Source organism: Haliotis cracherodii, unplaced genomic scaffold (assembly GCF_022045235.1).
Source record: "Haliotis cracherodii isolate W230 unplaced genomic scaffold, xgHalCrac1.p SCAF_13, whole genome shotgun sequence".
Lineage (NCBI taxonomy): Eukaryota > Metazoa > Mollusca > Gastropoda > Lepetellida > Haliotidae > Haliotis > Haliotis cracherodii.
This window is the reverse complement of record NW_027266268.1, coordinates 22,803,727-22,828,556: the sequence shown is the minus strand read 5'-3', so window position 1 is coordinate 22,828,556 and position 24,830 is coordinate 22,803,727. Positions and strand designations below refer to the sequence as shown.

Here is a 24,830-nt window from a genome sequence, read left to right as displayed (position 1 = left end):
TCAGACTGTATCATGAGTATGTGCTTATGAATCACGATCAAATTGTGATGATACCAGGTGTTCGCGGCAACGTTGGTATAGGCCGCAGACAATGAAAACAATGGAACAAATTGGCAGTAGCCAGCCAATCAGCATGAGCAAAAGTCAGAACTGCTGAAAATAATTACATAGATATCCTTGTACGCATGCGCAATAAAAAAAGACATTTCAATGATCAACTCAGGGTGCTGGGTTAGATGGGTTAGCCTAATGTTCAGTTACGACAAAGATACCAGGTACGGATTCGTTTCCTGACATGGTTTCAAAATGAGGACCCCCCCTCCCCACCCCACCCTACCCATTCTTTTTCTCCCTGGGGGCACAGGTGGCCCAGTCGTCTAAGGCACCGCGATTCGCTGTGCAGAGTCCTTTGGGCGCACCAGAAACCTATGATTGTGGGTTCGAATCCCGGTTCGCCCCGATTATGTTTCTAGGTTTGTCAGCACCATACCCGTACTCGTGGGTTTCACCGAAGTGGTAAACGTCTGAGACCTGCATCACTTCGGGCTTTCCCCCCACATTAAGCTGACACACTGTGATATAACTGGAATACTGTTAAAAGCGGCGTTAAACCCATCTCACTCACTCTTTTTCTCCCCTTGTACCGCTTCCCCATCTCTTATCCACCCACCGGGTCAACCGATGACTGTACACGGTCATTTTGTCCCATATAAACGAACTTTAATTCTGATAAAGGTTTTTGATTTAAAAAAAGGTTCAACTTTAAAGCTGTCATATTGTATTAATCATATCTGCAACACTGCAACACTGGCATGATGTAATGGCGCGAGTAATTACGATGCATTGACTCATTCTTCCCTCGGATCGTGACCAGAGTGTTATGCTCAGATATGAGTTTCAGTGCTAGTTTGCTATTGAATACGTTTCTATAGTCACCACTTACCCCCTTACAATGGAGCGCCAAGCCGAGTATTGACTGGTGAAACACGCTGCGCGGCAGGTGTTCATTGGGTACTTGTTGAACGTGCGTTGACAGACAATTAATTAATTGAACGGAAGTATTATTCATATGCCATTGATTGCAACAGAACCGACATATGACGGACGTTGCATTATATGACAAGCTAAAAGTTGTAATTTGATACAACAATCGGGAGATTCTATGTTAAAACGACAGATATTTAGACCTACACGCGGTGGAGATTTACGGGCCGCTTCCAACACCTCTGATATATGGAAAAACATCACCCACTCCCAACGCCCTGACGTTCTACAAAGTTTGTTTGTTGTTTAACGCCGCACTCAGCAACATTCTAGCTATATGACGGCGGTCAGTAAATAATCGAGTAATAAGGCAAGCATAGGTTGCTGAAGACCTATTCTACCCCGGATCTTCACGGGTCCGTTTTACAAAGACAATAAATTGCTTTGTAATTAAGATTCACATATTTATAAACCGAGTATTGACTGGTGAAGCACGTCAGGTGTTAAGTGGGTACTTGTTGAACGTGCGTTGACAGACAATTAATTAATTGAACGGAAGTGGTATCATTCATAAGCCACTGATTGCAACGGAACCGACATATGACGGGCATTGCATTACGGGTTGCTGAAGACTATTAAATGCAAAATCATATTTTACCAACTGCTGTATCCTTAAGAAACCTGTTTATCTAGATAAATAATATATTAGCTGTCTGAAAATAGAGTGGGTCGTGGTTATTCCTGGCCAGATGCGTCTGGCCCAGATCCGATTATTTTCAGGCCACCGTGATATAGCGTGATTAATGCTGCCCATTAAACAGTATACCATCGCTATAGTTCAATAGAAAATGTAGATCTGTGGATTTGGAATAATATTTACGTATCAACTTGTATGAAGTAACAATTCTGTACAGGGAGAATATATATATTCATTAAAAGAATGGTTTTATGGAAAGTTTGATTACTGACCAAACGTATGCAAATGATACATTTGATGAATTCCGAAATTAATGACAACATTGTGTGTGATTTTTCTGCAGATCACCCCGCAAAACTGCACACTAGGTCAACACACGAAGGAGAAGATGATTGACAACCAAACTACTACATGGTGGCAGTCAAAAACGTGGCCAATCAGCCAATACGAATCTACGTTCCCTGACCACCAATACCCTATCAATATCACATTGTCCTTCAACAAGACGTACAGAATGTCGGCCAATTTGACGTTGACCTTCAACTCTGGACGTCCCCAGGAGATGGCCATGTACAAGTCTATGGACAATGGTGCCACTTGGGTTCCGCTCCAGTACTATGCCAGAGACTGCGCCAAGGAGTTTCCCAACGTGCCCACCGCCATCACTGCTAACAACATGACGACGGTGATCTGTACATCAGACTACAGCAAGGACACAGGGAACCCGAAGCCAGGCGGGAAGGTCGACTTTCCTGGTCCGGGAGAGAGGATCAAGCTGAAGACAGAAGGCACCACACAGTATTACGTTGAGCTGGAGACTATTAAGGGATTCTTCAAATTCACAGATATTCGTATACAATTGTTTTACCCGGCTACAGATTCCAAGGAAGCCAGTAGAAACAATTTTGACTTCCTTCGCTACTACTATGGAATCTCGGACATTAACATTAAGGCCAAGTGAGTATGATGGTTTAGTTTGTTTGTTTGTTTGTTGTTCAACGCCGCACTCCGCATTACTCAAGCTATATGACAGTGGTCTGTAAATAATCGAGTCTGGACCAGACAATCCAGTGATTGACATCTTGAGCATCGATCCACGTAGTTAGGATATGATGACATGCATCAACCAAGTCAGCGAGCCTGACTATCCGATCCCGTTAGTCGCCTCTTACGACAAGCATAGTCGCCTTTTACGGTAAGCACGGGTTGCTGAAGACCTATTCTATCCCGATTTTCAGGGGTCCATTGGTTTAGTGATTGGTTCGCGTTTATCTTAAACAGACTCCTGTCAATTCGAAGATAAATGGATCAAGGAAAATTTCGAAAAGGAAACACTGTAGGTGTAAGACGAGAATTCCCAGTATATTGCTGTCGGCTAAAAATAGTTTGTTCAGAATATACACATCATGAACGTGACGCAACGCAAGTATTCCCAAAATTCATACTCGGGAATCTGTATGGTCTTTAAACGATAAATTAAACATATTTGTAGTCGTAATCTATGACCAAAATTGAGACAAAAATGTCAATGTGAATTTTGAAAAAGACAAAATATTAAACTGACCTTTCTCCTGTACTGGGAGTATATACAATTTGTTCGGGCACTATATCGAGATAATGGGTTTCGTTATAACGAGAGTCGATTGTGCCGTTGGTGCATACCTGATGTGGTAACATCAAAAACACACCTCGGAAAGGTCGAGCTACCTCAGTGATATCGGTACATGATAGTTCTACAGGTAGCTACGGTTACCGACTCACTCATCCAAGCAGAGGGTACAGATGATCGGAACTCCCATACTATAACACAGACGTACGACAGTCGTAGCGCTACGATCGCTTTGTTGAACGGGCCCTGTACCCGATAATGTTTCACCATAACTCTGAGACAGAATCGGCGTCAGTAGTACTCAGTACCCCGTTCAACAAACCGATCGTAGCGCTACGACTGTCGTAAGTCTATGTTAAAGTGTGGGAGTGACGGTCATCTTAGCGCTGAGACCGCTTTATGAAACAGGGCCCTGGAGATCTACTGTGACAAGCATGGAAAGTTTTCATTTAAGTATAGGATAAAACACGTCCGAGGGTTGTTATGATATTTATAACCCGCATCCCGAGGGATTTTCCGAGGGAAAGGGTTTTAAATATCACCAACAATCCGAGGGGAAGTGTTTTATCTAACTTATGAACCGAAATAAGAAACTTAAAACAACATTTATCAACATTTTTATGTTTCGAACATACTTTCCATGAACATTAGGAAACGGGCGTAAAATATCTGTTGCTGGCATACGGATCTGAAAAGGACATCTAAAACATTGTGATTTATCAGCGCCTCTGTAGCCTTGTTGTACACTCACTGAGCTACACATACGAAGGTTGCGTGTTCAATCCTCGGGAATATAGAGAAAATATTTGTCATTTGATTTTACATTTCATTACATGTTACAATCTGAACCGAAGTTGTATAAATAAAATACCCAGGACATTATATAAAATCCATCGGATATTATAACACATTATATAGCAAATATGACTTGAATATCCTGTAAAATCCCAGGGACATTACAGCGTCCCTGTTTATGACATTTAACCCGACCAGTGAACAATAGGATGACGTCATTGGACGTTTATAAGCTTTGACATAAACTTGATGACGAAAGTTGATTGCTGTGATACTCTCAAATTTCTTTTATCGCCCAGTTGTTTCTGCAACATGCACGCCAACTCCTGCATGTCCGACCTGAACGGCGACTCCATGTGCGAGTGTCAGCACAACACCGCGGGGAAGGACTGTGAGCGATGTTTGCCCCTCTACAACAACAAACAATGGCGGGAGGGCAGCTTCCTGCCGGCCCCAAATGGCACAGCGCATGCGTGTGAAAGTAAGTTTAAAATTGGGCCTAATTCGAAAAGTATATTTATTGTACGTTAGCCAAACATTAACTGAAACCAACGAGCGCGGGCATGAATCTCACAGATTAAAACCCTAGGATTCAAACCCACGACCATGGCCGGCTGAGGGTGAATTCCGTATTGCAACGCTTTTAACCACACGGCTACTCCTCCCAGTATCAGGCTTTTTCCAAGATTTTAGGGATACGTTGCAACGAAAACACCCCTTATTTTCAATTTCAATGAAACAAGTGAACCTTATCAAATTTAAAATGAAATATGAAAACAAATGTGCTTTAAAGTAGATCTAATTTATTATGTTCTCATCGGTGTAAACTGTGTCAAAACCTGAAATGATTGAGTTAACTATACATAGGACTTTAATCAATGCTTATAACCAATCTTACATAAAGCCAGGATTTTTGGTTTACGGATTTTGATAGTGTAAAATTTGTTTGGTAGGTCGAAAAATACATTATACGTTTGTTAATCATATTATAGTTTGATTTGGATCGGTAAGGTGATAAAAAGTGAAAAATAAATGACGAATTCTCGTTGGAAATATTTAAGTATTAGTCATTTAAAAATGCCTTGGATTTTTTAAAAATGTTATTGTGATATTTACCGTCGGTGATATGAAAACATATTGTCATTCTTATTAATTTTATTTTTTTTGTCTTAAAGTTGGTGAATACGTTCACCCACAAAAACGTAAGCCCTTAAATTATAATTACGGTAATTCCTTTTGAATAAAAAAATAAATATTAAAGAACTGCAGGATATTAAAGCACACCTGGCACATGTTTTGATATTGAATTTAGTGATTTCTGTGTTGATCCTTTCGGCCTAATCATTGAACCTGTCTGTCGTTGATAAAGTACTAACGGTAACTGTTTCCCATCAGAATGTATGTGTAACGACCACGCCGACAGCTGCACCTTCAACTCCACGTTGATCAAAGGCGTGTGCGACAACTGCCTCCACAACACCACGGGGACGATGTGTGAACAGTGTCTAGACGCCTTCTACTCTGACGTGTCACTACCCCTGAATGACACCAAGGTCTGCCTGCGTAAGTATAATGTGGTTGGGGTGATTGTGAGGGAAATACTATCGCAATGGTAAAAACAATGATAATGATCATGGGCACATTATATGTAATACATATAGAGTTTGTAAATGGTACATGATACAGTGGGTATGGGCACTGGTAGGATTGGTGTATGGATACAGTTACAGTATGGCTATTTGCACAAGTACTGATATGTTTGGACACAGGTACTGTTATGTATGGACACGGGTACTGTTATGTTTGGACACAGGTACTGTTATGTATGGACACAGGTACTGTTATATATGGACACAGGTACTGTTATGTAAGGACACAGGTACTGTTATGTATGGACACAGGTACTGTTATGTTTGGACAGAGGTACTGTTATGTATGGACACGGGTACTGTTATGTATGGACACAGGTACTGTTATGTATGGACACAGGTACTGTTATGTATGGACACAGGTACTGTTATGTATGGACAGAGGTACTGTTATGTATGGACACGGGTACTGTTATGTATGGACACAGGTACTGTTATGTATGGACACAGGTACTGTTATGTAAGGACACAGGTACTGTCATGTATGGACACAGGTACTGTTATGTATGGACACATGTACTGTTATGTATGGACACAGGTACTGTTATGTATGGACACAGGTACTGTCATGTATGGACACAGGTACTGTTATGTATGGACACAGGTACTGTTATGTATGGACTGAGGTACTGTTATGTATGGACACAGGTACTGTTATGTATGGACACAGGTACTGTTATGTATGGACACATGTACTGTTATGTATGGACACAGGTACTGTTATGTATGGACACAGGTACTGTTATGTATGGACACAGGTACTGTTATGTATGGACACAGGTACTGTTATGTATGGACTGAGGTACTGTTATGTTTGGAAACAGGTACTGTTATATATGGACACATGTACTGTTATGTATGGTAACAGGTACTGTTATGTTTGGACACAGGTACTGTTATGTATGGACACAGGTACTGTTATATATGGACACAGGTACTGTTATGTAAGAACACAGGTACTGTTATGTATGGACACAGGTACTGTTATGTTTGGACAGAGGTACTGTTATGTATGGACACGGGTACTGTTATGTTTGGACACAGGTACTGTTATGTTTGGACACAGGTACTGTTATGTATGGACACAGGTACTGTTATGTATGGACACAGGTACTGTTATGTATGGACACAGGTACTGTTATGTATGGACACAGGTACTGTTATGTATGGACACATGTACAGGTACTGTTATGTATGGACACAGGTACTGTTATGTATGGACACATGTACTGTTATGTATGGACACAGGTACTGTTATGTATGGACACAGGTACTGTTATGTATGGACACAGGTACTGTTATGTATGGACACAGGTACTGTTATGTATGGACACAGGTACTGTTATGTATGGACACAGGTACTGTTATGTATGGACACAGGTACTGTTATGTGTGGACGAAGGTACTGTTATGTACGGACGCAGGTATGTATGGGCTAAGCCAATTGGTTGTATGGACATGGCGACGTGGGTTATATACACGGCTTCAGGGGGAGTATGGACATGGTGACATGGGTTCTATACAGGGCTACAGTGGGAGTATGGACATGGTGATATAGTTGATATGGGTTATATACACGAACACGGGTATGGTGCTGACAAACCTAGAAACATAATCGGGGAGTACTGGGATTCGAACCCACAATCATAGGTTTCTGGCATGCCTAAAGGACGCAACTCTTCACAGCGAATTGCGGCGCCTTAGACGTCTGGGCCACCCGTGGCACCTATGGACATGGCTACAGCGGGAGTATGGACACGGCTACAGTGGGAGTATGGACATGGTGAAGTGGGAGTATAGACATGGTGACATGGGTTATATACACGGCTACAGTGGGAGTATGGACAGGGTGACATGGGTTATATACACGGCTACAGTGGGAGTATGGACATGGTGATATGGGTTATATACACAACTACAGTGGGAGTATGGACATGGTGACATGGGTTATATACACGGCTTCAGTAGGAGTATAGACATGGTGACCACATGGGCCACCCGTGGCACCTATGGACATGGCTACAGCGGGAGTATGGACACGGCTACAGTGGGAGTATGGACATGGTGAAGTGAGAGTATAGACATAGTGACATGGGTTATATACACGGCTACAGTGGGAGTATGGACAGGGTGACATGGGTTATATACACGGCTACAGTGGGAGCATGGACATGGTGACATGGGTTATATACACGGCTTCAGTGGGAGTATGGATAGGGTGAAGTGGGAGTATGGACAGGGTGACATGGGTTATATACACGGCTACAGTGGTAGTATGGACACGGCTACAGTGGGAGTATGGACATGGTGAAGTGGGAGTATGGACAAAGTGACATGGGTTATATACACGGCTACAGTGGGAGTATGGACACGGCTACAGTGGGAGTATGGACATAGTGAAGTGGGAGTATGGACATTGTGAAGTGGGAGTATGGACATGGTGACATGGGTTATATACACGGCTACGTTAGGAGTATGGACATGGTGACATGGGTTATATACACGGCTACAGTGGGAATATGGACATGATGACATGGGTTATATACGCGGCTATAGTGGGAGTATGGACATGGTGACATGGGTTATATACGCGGCTATAGTGGGAGTATGGACATGGTGACATGGGTTATATAAATGGCTACAGTGGGAGTATGGACATGGCTACAGTGGGAGTATGGACACGGCTACAGTGGGAGTGTCGACATGGCTACAGTGGGAGTATGGACGTGGTGACGTGGGTTTCTGTCATTGCAGCGTGTGACTGTGAGGCCCTCGGTGTCCTGGACCCTGCTAACCTCAAGTGCCAGAAGGACAGAGCACAGCCCAACACCGGCCAGTGCACGTGCAAGGCCAACGTGACCGGCCGGCGGTGTAACCTGTGCCAGTCCGGGTTTTACGGCCTGCTGCTGCCAGAGCCGGGCACCTGTAAACGTAAGGATCCAGCTCAACACTGATCATTTATCAAACACTGATCATTTATCAAAAACTGATCATTTATCAAAAACTGATCGTTTACGAAACACTGATCATTTATCAAAAACTGATCATTTACAAAACACTGATCATTTATCAAAAACTGATCATTTACTAAACACTGATGGTTTACAAAACACTGATCATTTATCAAACACTGATCACTTATCAAACACTGATCATTTATCAAACACTGATCATTTATCAAACACACTGATCATTTACAAAACACTGATCATTTATCAAACACTGATCATTTATCAAACTCTGATCATTTACAAAACACCGATCATTTAGCAAACACTGGTCATTTACAAAACAATGATCATTAACAAAACACTGCTTGATCATTTAAACAAGTCTGAATGAGCATTAACATAACACTGATTGATCATTAACAAAACACTGCTCATTTATCAAACACTGCTCATTTCCAAAACACTGATCATTTATCAAACACTGATCATTTATCAAACAATAAGCATTAACATAACAATGATTGATCATTAACAAAACACTGATCATTTATCAAAAACTGATCATTTACAAAACACTGATCATTTATCAAACACTGATCATTTATCAAAAACTGATCATTTACAAAACACTGATCATTTATCAATCAATCAATCTTTATTGTATGAAAGGCCATTGGCCCATATACACATACAGATAAACAATATTATTTACAGCTGTACAGCGCATTTTATAATTATTTGATAACTAATATGATGCTTGACATATAATAAAGGTATTGTAATAACATTGGTAATAACCACAGTGGCAGCAGTAGTAGTAAAAAATACAAAAGGAATACAAAAGGAATGGAATGGAAATATGAAGTTTTACGTCGCAAAGGCTTTCAGCCATAACGCGACATTCAATAGAAAAGGATCTATCAGGAGGATCTATCAGAAATATACTCATCATGTCAGGACAATTTGACAATTTAAATTTATATGCATTTCTAGTAGAAACAAACAGACAAAAATGAAATGTAGATACTCCTGATCTAGATGCGAAAGTTTCAAAACAACTTATTATTTCTGGACATATCGGATTTACTAAGTAGTTTACTGCGCACTCGTAGACTTTGATAGATGTATTGTAATATCTTAGTTAATTTTTTACTAGAGATACCATTAAAAGATAATATTTTGTTCATGGAATAGTGGTTCTTAGTTATATTAGGCATATATTTCAATCTTAAGTTGTCGTAAATTGGACATATAAACAAAAAGTGTAATTCGTTTTCAATATGGTTTTCGCAGAATGGACAAAAACGCATATCCTTAGGAATAGAGGAGAAGCGACCCCTGTTGCACATCAAATCATTTAACCCTAGCCTAAGTTTAATAAATGTGTCGCTAATTTTTCTCTCTGTTATAGTATGCAGGTAAACCTCTGGTGTTAGACAATATTTAAAGGTTTTATAAACGTCGTAGCGTGTACTGTTATCTAGTGACGACCTCCAATTTTGAGTAAACATATCAATTGCTACCTGCTTAAAAGAGCTAAGAAAATACATTTTGTCTCCAACGCTTTGATTAAGCCAAACGTATCCAAATCCGTGAGAGAAGAGTAAATGCTTAATGTTTGATGCCCAGGTTACGTAACCAACATTATCACGATAGACAAGCATTTCGTAGCATTTTTTGGGGATTCGTTCCCGCGACATCTCTGTTATTTTTAGCCAGTATCTGAGTAAACATAAATATGAACAAATATATAACGGGTATCTGCCACATTCGCCATAGACCATATGATTTGGAGCCGATTTAGAAACATTTAGAAATCTTTTACATGCAGTTAAGTGTACCTTTTCAATATTGTAATAGGTTTCAAAACCCCAGACCTCTGATCCATATAATAAGATTGGTTGAACTTGAGTATCAAACATTTTGAAGAAGATAGTAGGTGAGATAACACGCAATTTATCTAGAACGACAAATAGATTTATTAGGGCCTTTTTTGCTCGTAGCGCGAGATCGTTAACGAGATGTTTAAGATTAAGGTTAAACGGTAAAACAACACCGAGGTATTTATACATGTTTGTAACATTTATAGGTTGGTTATTAAAGAACCATTTATCTCTCGATGCAAGAGGACCTCCCCTCCTAAATACGATAATATTAGTTTTTTCCAAGTTAACAGATAGCTTCCATGTAACAGTGTAACTGTATAGTATATCAATTTGTTTCTGAAGTCCGATAATAGAGTCAGAGATTAGAATCACGTCATCGGCAAAAAGTAATATAAGTAATTCATAAAGGTCAGGGTATAATTGCACTCCGTGTTTACCGTTTTGTTGAACATCAAAGGAAAGCTCATTAATGAAGAATGAAAATAGGAGAGGACTCAAGATACAACCTTGTTTAACTCCCATGGGGCAGTCAAAATAATCGGTGACTCCACTATTATGTCGTATACAAGATTTTACATTTTCATACATTGATTTTAAAATGGTAAACTTTTTTCCCACCAACACCAGCTGCCCTAAGACAATCCCAAAGTTTACATCGGTCAACAGTGTCGAAAGCTTTTTTAAAATCTACAAAGGCAATATAAAGTTTTCGTTTTCGGCATCCGAGATATCTCTGAACAATAGCATAAAGTGAGAAAATATTATCAGCTGGTGAATATGATTTTCTAAAGCCAGCTTGAGTTGGTGGGATTTTGTCAAAAACATTAGCCCAGGTAGAAAGACGACTGTTTAGAATTATAGCAAACAGTTTACCTAAGATGCTTGTTAGAGAAATTGCTCTATAGTTATCGGGGTTAGTCACGTCTCCCTTTTTGAATACAGGCACAATGACAGATCTAGACCATGCATTTGGGAATATACCCTTTCTGAATATTTCGTTAAAACATTTGTGCAAAAAGGGAGTAATGATATGTTTTGAACTTTTTAACATTTCAGCTAGGACATCATCGGGGCCTGGAGATTTACCTGATTTAAGTGTATTAATGGCATCGTGTATTTCAGCGACTTCAGTTTCCGATTCTAAAATATCACGCTCAACATCAGATAAATTTACATCATTAGCAACATCATGGATGTTATCGTCGAAAATATGGTTATTTCCAAAAACCTGTTTGAAATGGAGAAGCCATTCAGGACCTGTAATATTATTACGTGCAATGACTGGATTACGTAGAGATTTTATCTCTTTCCAAAAAAGCTTTGAGTTGTTTAATGAGTTGGTTAATTTATTCAATTTCAGATGTCTTAAAGAGTTAAGGTGTTGTCTGCATTCTGTTTTATATTTGTTTCTCAGTTTACAATAACTTCTTCTATTTAGTTCTGATCTATTTCGACGAAACTCGCGAAGTGCTCTTCTGGCTGATCTCTTGTGTTCTTTACATTTACCGTTTAAACTAAACAGCTTTTTAGGAACTAAATTTGAACACGAGCCTCGTTTCATACATTTGCCAGACTCCAAAAGAATGTTTATAAAGAGATCGACCGCATCATGCATATTACTCCTCAAAGTCTGAAACAGAGTGTCAGACACCTCATCAAAATTATTGCTTAGACATCGTAAGAAGTCAGGTTTTTTAGATTCATTCCATCTAAAGCTGTCAGAAAATTTATCCTCTGATAATGGTTCCGTTACAGGATTATACAATGCACACTGTAGTTCTAAAGGAAAGTGGTCGGAGTCTGTGCTCTCCCCAACAGTTAGGCAATCAACAAATCTGAAGAATTCAGCTGACGCTATAAAATAGTCAACAGTGCTACTGCCATTACTACTTACATATGTTTGTTCACCACTTCTGTCGCCATGCACTCTGCCATTCATGATATACAGGTTATATACATAACATAAATTTAGAAGAAAGCGACCAAATTTGTTAACCACATCATCAAGTGACGATCGTTTACTAATGTCACAAGGATCGTCTTCAGGAAATATATCTGGATCATTTATCAAAAACTGATCATTTATCAAAAACTGATCATTTACAAAACACTGATCATTTATCAAACACTGATCATTTATCAAACACTGATCATTTATCAAAAACTGATCATTTACTAAACACTGATGGTTTACAAAACACTGATCATTTATCAAACACTGATCATTTAGCAAACACTGATCATTTAGCAAACACTGGTCATTTACAAAACAATGATCATTAACAAAACAATGATCATAAACAAAACACTGCTTGATCATTTAAACAAGTCTGAATGAGCATTAACATAACACTGATTGATCATTAACAAAACACTGCTCATTTATCAAACACTGCTCATTTACAAAACACTGATCATTTATCAAACACTGATCATTTATCAAACAATAAGCATTAACATAACAATGATTGATCATTAACAAAACACTGATCATTTATCAAAAACTGATCATTTACAAAACACTGATCATTTATCAAACACTGATCATTTATCAAACACTGATCATTTATCAAAAACTGATCATTTACAAAACACTGATCATTTATCAAACACTTATCATTTATCAAACACTGATCGTTTATCAAACACTGATCATTAACAAAACACTGATCATTAACAAAACACTGATCATTTATCAAAAACTTATCATTTACAAAACACTGATCATTTATCAAACACTGATCATTTATCAAACACTGATCGTTTATCAAACACTGATCATTAACAAAACACTGATCATTAACACAATACTGAATGATCCTTTATAAAACACTGATTTTAATTATTAACACTGATTGATCATTAAGGAAGTCTTTGGGAGTGTTGATGAATGACGTATGACCTCCTCTAAGCTGAACTATATGTAAAATTAAATCCAACAATATGAGATCATGGGTAATATACGTACCAATATATCCAAGGAGTTGATGAGACCATGCGTAATATACGTACCAATATATCCAAGGAGTTAACGAGACCATGCGTAATATACGTACCAATATATCCAAGGAGTTAACGAGACCAGGCGTAATATTCATACCAATATATCCATCATAGCCTGCAGATTCAAATCGCGAGAACGCCATGGACAATTAACATTTTATCATGGGATGATTTCAGCCTGTGGATGCAACACTAAGGGGACAATTGACAACAGAATCGACTGTGACAACAGTAACGGCAACTGCCCCTGCAAGACGTCCATCGAGGGCCGAGTCTGTGACAAATGTAAAGCGGGTTACTACCAGTTTCCAGCCCTCTCCTCTGACGTAAGTGGTGATGTCAAATGGCGGGAGTACGTACACCAGACCGATTTATTTTCTTGTTTGGGGATGAACTTGTCCTTGGTCTTTCCAAGGAAAACAACAAAATACCGTTTTATACATGTTGATGTTTAATTTCATGAGTGTTTTAGAAATATATCAGTAACCCATGCTTGCCGTGAAAGGCGACTATGCTTGTCGTAAGAGGATCGGGTGGACAGGCTCGCTGACTTGGTTGATGCATGTCATCCTATCCCAGTTGTGTGGATCGATGCTCATGATATCAATCACTGGACTGTCTGGTCCAGACTCGATTGTTTACAGACCCTGTCATATAGCTGGAGTATTGCAGAGTTCGATGTTAAACAACAAACAAACAAAAAAGAAAATAGCTGAATTCTTATGTTAAATATTTGTATTGTAAACCCCATGTCAACCCGAAAAATGCTTTTTTAAATCTTCAACATCTTGGCGACATATCGACTCACACAAACATTGGTAGATTGGCCTGTCATCATCTTCCCGAGATACGAGAGTTAACTGACTTTGCCGAACTTGGCTGGTATTATGGAGTTACATTTTGGCTGGACTAACGAGTCTATGTATAGTCCAATCAAAATCGCGCACCGAAATCGAAATCCGGTTCATAAACTGTCATGCAGATTTCGGTTGTTTGCAGGATTTGCAAAGCATGTGAACCGCCAACTCGTTGTAAGCAGATATTTTCCAAATCTTTTTATGTTTTTAATCAAGGTGCTTACGTGATTCGATGCATTTCGCGATTAAGACCCGTTTTATCACAATACAGATCTTGATTATCGATCAGATCGTCCTGACTGGACGCCACCATTTTGTGTGAAGCAAACGCAAGTGATACGAGAAGTGGAATTTGATTGGTCCATAGGAGACGCTTAGAAGGGACATAACTGGTAATAGCCACTGGTGGCGCTACGATCGAGCCCAGTAATTCCATCCACGTTTGGCAAGGGTGGAAACTGAACTTTTTAAGTCAGTTAACTCTCTTGCCTCGGGAAGATAGATATAGTAAGGAGTGCTATCATGCCACTGACGTGTAATTAGGGGTCGGGAGCGTAGCCTAGTGGTTACAGCGTTGGCTTGTCAATACGAAGGCCCGGGATTGATTCCCCACGTGAGTACTTTGGCATCGTTGGTCCGGATCTGCATGGACAAATTGTAAATAATACATTTTTCATTTCAGGAATGTAAAAGTTGTTCTTGCGACCCCGGTGGGTCGACGAACGCGTCGTGTGATTCTTTTGGAATGTGTGGGTGCGCCCCCCACGTCACCGGCACCAAGTGTGAGCAGGCAGAACTCTACTTCTACATTCCACTACTGGACGAGTTCATTCTCCAGCCAGAGGGTGGCACGTGCACCATTGATGGAGATCTCTGGACTCCTACAAAACCGTTTGATGGATCGACCTTCGCCACCTGCCCGCCAAGCGGGGAAAAGGTCGTGGAATTTAAATATCAAGGCACCAATAACCAGTTCGATGTCACGTGGTACGTTTTTTTGACACATTTTTCTTCCTCAACAATAGTTATTCAGAATGCAGGCTAATGTTAAAGTTTAACCGCTCATTGAAAGCATGGGAGCAGTAGTAATAGGGGTAGTTTTAGTTGTAGTGGAAGTAGTAGTAGTCGAGTCTGGGCGAGACATTCCGGTGATCGATAGTGTGAGCAACGACATGCGCCGTCAGTATACGTCACTGAGCCCGACCAGTCGATTCATTTTGTGGCCTCTTTCGACCAATAGGTTACCGGGGACTCATTTTAACCGGCAATACCGACGGATCCACAGCTCCGTGAAGATCCGGGTTAGGTCTTCCATGCTTGTCGTAAGAGGCGACAAACGCGATCAGGTGGTTAGGCTCGGTGTTTTTTTAATGAATGTCATCGTATCCCAATTTCATAGATCGATGCTCATGATATCAGTCACCAGATTGTCTGGTCAAGACTCGATCATTTACAGACCGCCATGGTATTGCTGGAACCATTACTGAGTGCGGTGTTAAACAACAAACAAACAAACAAACAAACAAACACGGGTCCGCAGTATTAGTAACAGTGGCCATAGTCGTGATGATTTAGTCGTAGTAGATGTTGTAATAGAAGCAGCGGTTGTGGTAGTTGCAGATGTGGTTGTATTAGAGTGATTGAGTGAGTGAGTGTTGGACAGTATTCCAGTTATATCACGGTGTGTCAGTTTTCTTGTGGGAGGAAATCACGATCATTTGACCACTCCAAGATGGCTTTGGATGTGGCCAAGGAGTAGTTGCTCGTGTTTACTCTTATTTTTGCGCTTAATAACTTTATGCATTTCAGGCCATACAATGTGGGCGTTCGGTATTCCCTGGGAGGCGTGACGGCAAGGGTTGGAGCTCAACTAGAGCTCACTGCGACCGGAAATACACAACAGATACCGGCAGGGTCATGTGGACAAGCATTGAGAACTGCCACTACCTTAACCTTAAATCTCGTACCTGGTAAGTAGCTCCGTGGGAATTATTGCAAGGATTTATTCGTATTATTGTTTCCTATAAAACGTGGGCTTAACGCTGTGTTGAACACTGTTTTATATGGCGGCGTACTAACGGTCAAAGTAACTCACTTTGCAGACACCATGGGTATAGTGTTGACAGATCATAATAAGGGCGTAATGTGGATTCGAATACGCGATCTGCGGATCCTTTGACATTTTATACGACTTTTGTGTCCCCTCGCCCAAATCATTGTCTAAATCTCCAGGCTCGCCATACGGTAAACCTACACTGATCCGAGACTCAATTTTCAAATAACCTGCCCTTGATTTCCATTCGTCAATTTGATTGGCTACGCTAAAAGGTCTGACGAACCAATCAGAAGGCGAGTTACAAACCAGCCTCAATGTTTGGTTGGAGTTTGAGAGAAATTCAATTTTGAAAAACTCACTGACTCGAAAGCCCTCAAAAATCTTTTGGATGGAAAGGATGTCCATATTTCCATTAACACTGTCTTGACTTTGGTTTCTAGGCAATACGAGTTTTAAATACGGGTAATATGCGATCGCAAGAACCGCGAAAATGGATCTAGGGTTCACCGAAATGCTAGCCCTGGAGATATAGAGGATGCACTAAAATAAGCACTTTCGATATTTTTGACAAAAAAACCTTGTATTAGGTGAAATAAAATTGCTGAATATCAAGAACAGACAAACCCAGAGGCCCTCTGAAAACATTTCGGTTTATCCGGTTTTTAATATAAACCGTAAATTATCAAATGCGGAAATACCAAAATAGTCCATAGTCTGTGTCACACAAAGGTGTTTTCCCGGGTCTCTCTATGGCTGAGTGATTGAGTATGATTATACGCTGTTTTTTTCAATATTCCAAGTATATCACGGCGGGGAATCCAATGTTGGGAATCGAACCTGGGCCTTCGGCGTGGCGAGTGAACGCTTTAATCACTAAGTTAGCCCCCTATATGGCTCAGATATTGTAAATGCGACGTTAAATTATAATTTACTCGTATCAACAAACTGTAGTTGTTTGTTAGTGTTTGTTCGAGCTTTAATGAAGGCGGCCTCTCTGGAACAGACACACCAGTGATTGATATTATGAGCAACGAGCCACGCCTTCGTTTTACGATGACACAAGTCGCCGAACATGACCGCCCTGACTATTAAGTTGGCTACAGCATATGTTTCATGGGATCAATTCTAACCCGTCACTGATGATGAAGATGATAATGAAAATATTTAAAGGGTTTTTGTAAATGCCATAGTCTCTTTGCCTCAAACACACTCGCACTGAACGAGAAGCATGAAAAAGACCCCACTGTAGTTACATCTACATCTCTAATGTAACCATGCTTGTATGTTAAACAGGTGGGAACATCGTTATGTTGTAACTGAATTACTCTAAACCCATCTCACGAACTATAGCCTGTCTGACTGTTCTCGCCAATGGTATTATCTTACCCCATTCACTGAATGGCCACGTCTTGTTTTGCCAGGTCAATCCACTGCTGCGATGGCAAGCCCAGCCGTGACCATAGACAGGAGATGTCAATACACATTAAAGCTGACCCTCCCAGACCACGTGAACGGCACCAACTCCACCCTCATCGACTCCCTCATATTCCTCCCTTCCCTCAATAACAGCGGACAAGTGTTCAGAATCACAACAGAAAGGAGTAAGTTGTTATATCTGCCAGTACATAGTTCATAGATGAGTCGTATTCAGCTGCGTTTTGCACTGCTTTTAGCAATATTCCAGCAATATCACGACAGGGGACAACAGAAATGGGCACATTGCACCCATGTTGGGAATCGAACCCGGGCCTTCGGCATGACGAGGGAGCGCTTTAACCACTAGGCTACCTCACCGTAAACAGCTGTAACACAGGTTTACAATAATTCACACACGTATACAATAGTTGATACCTTTTTCCAATAGTTAATATCTGCATTATACAATAGTTTATACCTGTAAACAATAGTCCATACCTGTAAACAATTGTCAATACCTGTGAACAATAGTTCATACCTGTACACAGTATTTCCCACCCCTAAGCAATAGTTCGTAACTGTAAACAATAGTCCATACCTGTTAACAATAGTTCATACCTGTAAACAATATTTCATACCTGTAAACAATAGATCATGCCTGTAAATAGTTCATACATGTAAAGTTAGGTTGATACCTTTATACATTAATATATCTATATGAAACAATAGCTCATATCTGTAAACAGTATTTCATACCTGTAAACAATAGGTCATGCCTGTAAACAATAGTTCATACATGCAAAGATTTATACCTTTATACATTAATATATCTATATGAAACAATAGTTCATACCTGTAAACAATAGTTCATACATGTAAAGTTAGGTTTATACCTTTATACATTAATATATCTATATGAAACAATAGCTCATACCTGTGAACACTAGTTCATACCTGTTCACAATATTTCCCACCACTAAACAATAGTTCATACCTGTAAACAATAGTTCATACCTGTAAACACAAGTTCATACCTGTAAACAATATTTCCCACCACTAAACAATAGTTCATACCTGTAAACAATATTTCCCACCACTAAACAATAGCTCATACCTGTAAACAATAGCTCATACCTGTAAACAATAGTTCATACCTGTAAACAATAGTTCATACCTGTAAACAACAGGTCATACCTGTAACCAATAGTTCATACATGTAAAGTTAGGTTAATGTATCTTTATACATTAATATATCTATATGAAACAATAGCTCATATCTGTAAACAATATTTCATACCTGTAAACAATAGGTCATGCCTGTAACCAATAGTTCATACCTGTAACCAATAGTTCATACATGTAAAGTTAGGTTGATAACTTTATACATTAATATATCTATATGAAACAATAGCTCATACCTGTACACAATAGTTCATCCCTGTAAACAATAGCCCATACCTGTAAATAATAGTTTATATCTGTTAACAATGGTTCATGATTGTATAAAATACGTCATATCTGACGTCATATGGTCTGAATTCGATTATTTACCTGATGACATGGTATTGTGGTAATATTGATAGCTGCGGCGTAAAACATCAACCACTCAGTCTCATATATTGACCATGGATAAGCAGGCGGTAGTTTCCTAGCCCTGCACAGTAGCTTTTCACTTGTCTTGCACCATTCTCCAGGATACCATTCTGATGTTTTCATATGTGCTTCCACAGGCTCCGATGCTACCCTGTACACAGACACATGCATGGGTCAGTTGGCAGCGCTGTCGTCACGCAAGGCTGCCATTACAAACGAAACATGCCGGAAGGTGCTGTACACGGTGTCGGCGGAGGTGTACAAGGAGGGGAAACGTGAGTGCTGGCTTCTAGGCTAATCTGCTTGTTTGTTTGTTTGTTTATTGTTTAACGCCGCACTCAGCAATATTCCAGCTATATGACGGCGGTCTGTAAATAATCGAGTCTGGACCAGACAATCCAGTGATTGACATCATGAGAATCGATCAACGCATTTGGGGTACGATGACATGTATCAACCAAGTCAGCGAGTTTGACTACCCGATCGCGTTAGTCGCCTCTTATGGGAGGCATGGGTTTCTGAAGACCTATTCTACCCCGGATCTTCACGGGTCTAGTCTGTTCTGATTGATAGTGAATGTCCAGTAGACCCATTGGGTACTCGTAATTCAGTCACCACTCGAACCTTTCCGTCACCTGCAAGAAGACTCACTTCCAATCGATGAATGTTATGTGCGAAAATACGACAAACCAATTGGAATATACGTATGACTTCATGTCAAAGAATCCTCCACGAATAAGCTTCCATTTTACATCTTGCATCTACGAATATATACCCATGTTACAGTTAAATGTGTTCAATCATACTGTAGAATACCGTAAGCTTCGAGCCGCTATTCGGCCTGTCCGGGAAAATTACGAGTTCGCCACGAATGATTTTACGAATGCTTTCGGTGTAAACGCCTTCGCAGAAGGTATTTTGTATCTTTAGTCAAGAATATATATTTTTCAGCATGTCAATGCAATCCTGTTGGAACCCTTAATAGCGCGTGTCAAAATGGCCAATGCACGTGCGCTCCTCTTGGTGGTCAGTGCACGTGCATGCCCGGGGTAGGAGGACGCCGCTGTGACGTCTGTTTGCCCGGCTACTTCGGTCTCACGTCGAGTGGATGTACACGTGAGTTTCCCTTCATGTCTTCGTGAATTCAGAGCACAGTATGACACTCAACGTTTGCTGGGAGAAGTCAGTAAAACTCCGGAAATAACGAACTAACGGTTATTAGAATACGAAGCAGTCCTGTAAACCTGAGCAACGGTGATCAGCTTAAAGTAGTTGAAATGATTAGAAATCTTTCACATTATTTACCGTCGAATTAGGTCTAAACAAAACATATCATGACCTGTCAAACACGTACATATACAGCAACACGCACATACACACGCACGCACAAACAAATATTTAAATATATCGTATTTTGCTCTGAATTCACAACATTTTACCTATTTAAAAATCAAGCGTTATTCTCTGTAGGGTAGTAACATATTTTTCTTTTACAAACTACTTAAAATGTGTGGTGTTCGATTTTGTGATTTTTTCCCCATTTTTGATATCCATTTCTTGTCATATTTTCTACAATTGTAAGATTCAAACTAAATGCATGCTTTCATTGGTAGAGGGTTTAAGAATACAGTTGAATGTCATTTCAACTCTTTCTTGTTTTGGGATTATAATGACCAAAAAATATTCCGGCAATAAATGCCATTCTGAGGATCGTCACCTAGAACAGAAGATGAGGACGTCGTCGTTTTGTTGAAGCAAGTAAGTTTTAACCCAGTACTCATCCTCAGTTATCAGGGGTGTATAAAGTTGTTGTTCCCATGTAACGTCTCGATTCACAAGGTCTTTGAACAACACTGATAAAACAACCATAGATGAGCATGCTCAATCGTGAAATTTTGGAATTTATGGAATTTATGACATTTGAAGCTCAAAGGGAATTTTATGTTTAAGGACGAAATTCTATTACAAAGATATATTATCAACACACGGTATATCCCCATTAACCCGAACATCGTTACTCCGGACACCCTAAATGTTTGCAACGTTTTTTATGATTAAAGGGAAATACACGTTTACAATGTATGGATAACTGACACGTGGCTCACTGGTGTATGGAGTCACTACAAGACGTGCAAAGTTGCCTCCCTTAGGTGCAAGGATGTGCTTATCCACTAGATATCTATGTGCCATTGTTACGATCCGCAGATTCTATCCCAAATTAGTCTCGATTATCATCCCCCGAGTGAGTTTGGGTAACGCCTTTCAAACGGGGTAACATTTTTTTACCGTACCAGCATAATATGTGAGGAACACCCAAAGCGACGCGGGTCATAGACGCTTACCACTTTGGTTAAACATTCATGTACAGGGATGGTGCTGACAAGCCTAGAAACGTAATGAGGGTGAATCTGAGGTAGATAACTGAGTGAAACAACCATTAACGTAAATGTTCTACTGCATATGAGGCACAGGTATGTTTCTCTTTCTCTACAGAATGTCCGTCATGGCCTTGTCCAGAGTTACCTCCCCCTACATCAACAACACCCAAGTCAGAAGCTTTCTTAGATCATCCTGATACCATCGGCTTGTTTATGGCACTGGGACTTACCCTGTGTGCGATGTTTCTCGCATGCATAGCCTTTCTTTGGTTACACCCAGGATGCATATCACGTCATCTCAACTGTTTTATGAAGGAACCTGGGAAGAAGGACATCCGGGTTATTAACAAAGGTCCCGGGGGCAACCTAGGGTCACATGACCCGCGAAATCACACCCACAAGGAAACTAGTGATCGTACGCTAACATGGATTTCTGCTGGTAATGCCAACATGAGTTATTCCCCTTCGCTGTCAGAAACAAGGTCGGTTTTGGGGGATGGCGATATACCTGCGTTCTTCTTTGCTCAAGGGAGACAATTCAGTGATGGACAATCCGAAACGAGGAGTATTGGAGTGTACGGTGATGATTATGACGAAGTATTACCGACAGAGGACATGGAGATGAGAACATGTGACGTAGAGACGTTGCCGTCCGACATCATCCCTCCTCCGCCATCTTTTGACACATTCAAGTCCGATAACCCACTTACACTTCCTGTTATAACCGTGTCAAAGCCATCAGCACCAAGCAAACCGAAGCGAAAGAAACTTAGAAGTATTAAACCGGTGAAACTCGCTGACGAAAATCAAAATAATGTTGATGAGTACAACACAGCTGTCGATGACAATCGTTTCAACGAAGATCTTCTTCAACGTAAAAATGGGGACTTTGCCGGATATGATTCTTACGATGAACTTAATGGCTCTCTTGTGTAAAGTCAGAGGTTTCGTTTTTTTAAACACACATGTAATGTTGTTTGAAACGTCATGTTCCTATTCTCTCCCTTGTACACATACAGTGAGTGAGTGAGTGAGTTTGGCTAAACGCCGCTTTTAACAGTATTTCAGTTATTTCACGGTGTGTCAGCTTGATGTGGGAGGAAAGCCTGAAGTGATGCAGGTCTCAGACGTTACCCACTTTAGTGAAAAGTACGAGCACGTGTATGATGTTGGCAAACCTAAAAACACAACCAGGGCGAACTGGGATTCGAACCCACGATCCAAGTTTTTTTTCGTGCCCAAGGGACACAATATATAGTGAACCCCCCTTAATCTGGACAATATTCTTCCTGACGAAATTATCAGGATTAACGAAAGTCTGGATAAAATCTCTTATATACTACTAAGAGAGTTTTAAGAACACCCGATTCTTGCAATTACAATTACTATTGCCAAATCTGTTATGGCCATGCCAGATTAACTGTAGTAATATGTAATAATCGGGTGTTCTTTAACTTATTTCAAGTAGTATATAAGGAGTTATATGTCCTTAGTACATAAGCAAATGTTCCAAACAAAATCGGTGTCCGGATTGACGGGTTCCCGGACTGAGGGGGTTTCACTGTTAATATAGAGAAAACGTGCAGACAATTATAAACGTAATGAACCTCTAGTCTGAACGAAGCAAACATTTTTTTCAGCCTGTATTTGCCTAATAGTCAAAAAGTACACAAACGTTGTGAAAACAGTATGTAAAAAAGAATCGATCTTGAAGCAAAAATCATAATACCATTCCATTTACTTTTTTATGCTGAAACATTAGTTGACTGTGTAGGTTGATAATGGTCACAAGACACAATGACAACTTAACACATGATACTAAACTGATCCAATTTATCAATTTTCCATCGAAATCTACACATTGTCAGTAAGTCTTTACTGGTAATGACATGTGACATTTAGTCTTAAAATAAACAAAATACCAGAAAAGTTGATAGTAGATCCGGGGTAGAATAGGTCTTCAGCAACCCATGCTTGCCGTAAAAGGCGACTGCGCTTGTCGTAAGAGGCGACTTACGGGATCGGATGGTCATGACGATGCATGTCATCGTATCCCAATTGCGTGGATCGATGTTCATGATGTCAATCACTGGACTTTCTGGACCAGTCTCAATAATTTACAGACCGCCGTCATATAGCTGGATTATTGCTGGATGCAGCGTTAGACAACTAACAAACATTTACTGTGAAAGGACATTGTTTATCAAATTCAGTATAAAAGGGAGTAATTCTATGATAGTAAAACAAATGGTGTAAGATGTAAAACAGGAAATTAATTAAAACCTGTAATATTCATGTTGTTTTGTATGATAGTATTATACTTTTACACGCGTGTTTGTCGACATGCAATCGGGCACACTGTATGTAAATGTGTCCTTCGTACTTAACGTTGCACGCATTGATCTTCACGTCAAGGCTGGATAACATGGTAATGACGTCATATACAAAAATGTCACAAATGAACTATACATCGCATCAATGAGTCCATGCCATACGTCATCATTCGTATCAATATGTGAAAATCATGACAATGTGTATATTATATATAATATAATAGCAGGGTATACAATGTCGAGCAAAAGAAAGTATACACTTGGTAACTTGAATTTGACAGTTAAACCGTTTATAGGCTGAGCTCTTGTGAGATCCTCATTGAGAGAGTGATTGAGTAAGGTTTCACCCCGCTTTTAGCAATATTCCCCCAATACCACGGCGGGGGACACCAGACATGAAATGGGCTTCACACACGGTACCCATAAGGGGAATAAAACCAGGCCTTGGGCGTGACGAGCAAACGCTTTAACCACTAGGCTACCCCACTGTCCGCAATCCTCATTGATATCATGCATGAAATATCGCATATGATACCCGCATCAAATACGTCACCATCTACAAAAAAAAAATAAGGATGGGTTTTTGTCACATTTTACCAGCCATCAAACATGGGTGTATGTTT

General features: G+C 40.1%; 1 protein-coding gene across 2 annotated transcripts in view; it reads left to right on the top strand.

Annotated features, from left to right (window-relative positions):
• LOC139459771 (laminin subunit beta-1-like) overlaps nucleotides 1-24,830 on the top strand; it is a 61,590-nt gene that overhangs the window by 12,436 nt on the left and 24,324 nt on the right. For both annotated transcript variants that reach the window (XM_071241434.1, XM_071241432.1), the window contains exons 2-11: nucleotides 2,025-2,638; nucleotides 4,385-4,566; nucleotides 5,481-5,648; nucleotides 8,489-8,665; nucleotides 13,752-13,900; nucleotides 15,114-15,418; nucleotides 16,241-16,401; nucleotides 17,909-18,088; nucleotides 19,634-19,771; nucleotides 20,448-20,612. In XM_071241434.1, the coding sequence (XP_071097535.1) occupies nucleotides 2,025-2,638; nucleotides 4,385-4,566; nucleotides 5,481-5,648; nucleotides 8,489-8,665; nucleotides 13,752-13,900; nucleotides 15,114-15,418; nucleotides 16,241-16,401; nucleotides 17,909-18,088; nucleotides 19,634-19,771; nucleotides 20,448-20,612 (2,239 nt within the window). The remainder of the gene's footprint in view (nucleotides 1-2,024; nucleotides 2,639-4,384; nucleotides 4,567-5,480; nucleotides 5,649-8,488; nucleotides 8,666-13,751; nucleotides 13,901-15,113; nucleotides 15,419-16,240; nucleotides 16,402-17,908; nucleotides 18,089-19,633; nucleotides 19,772-20,447; nucleotides 20,613-24,830) is intronic.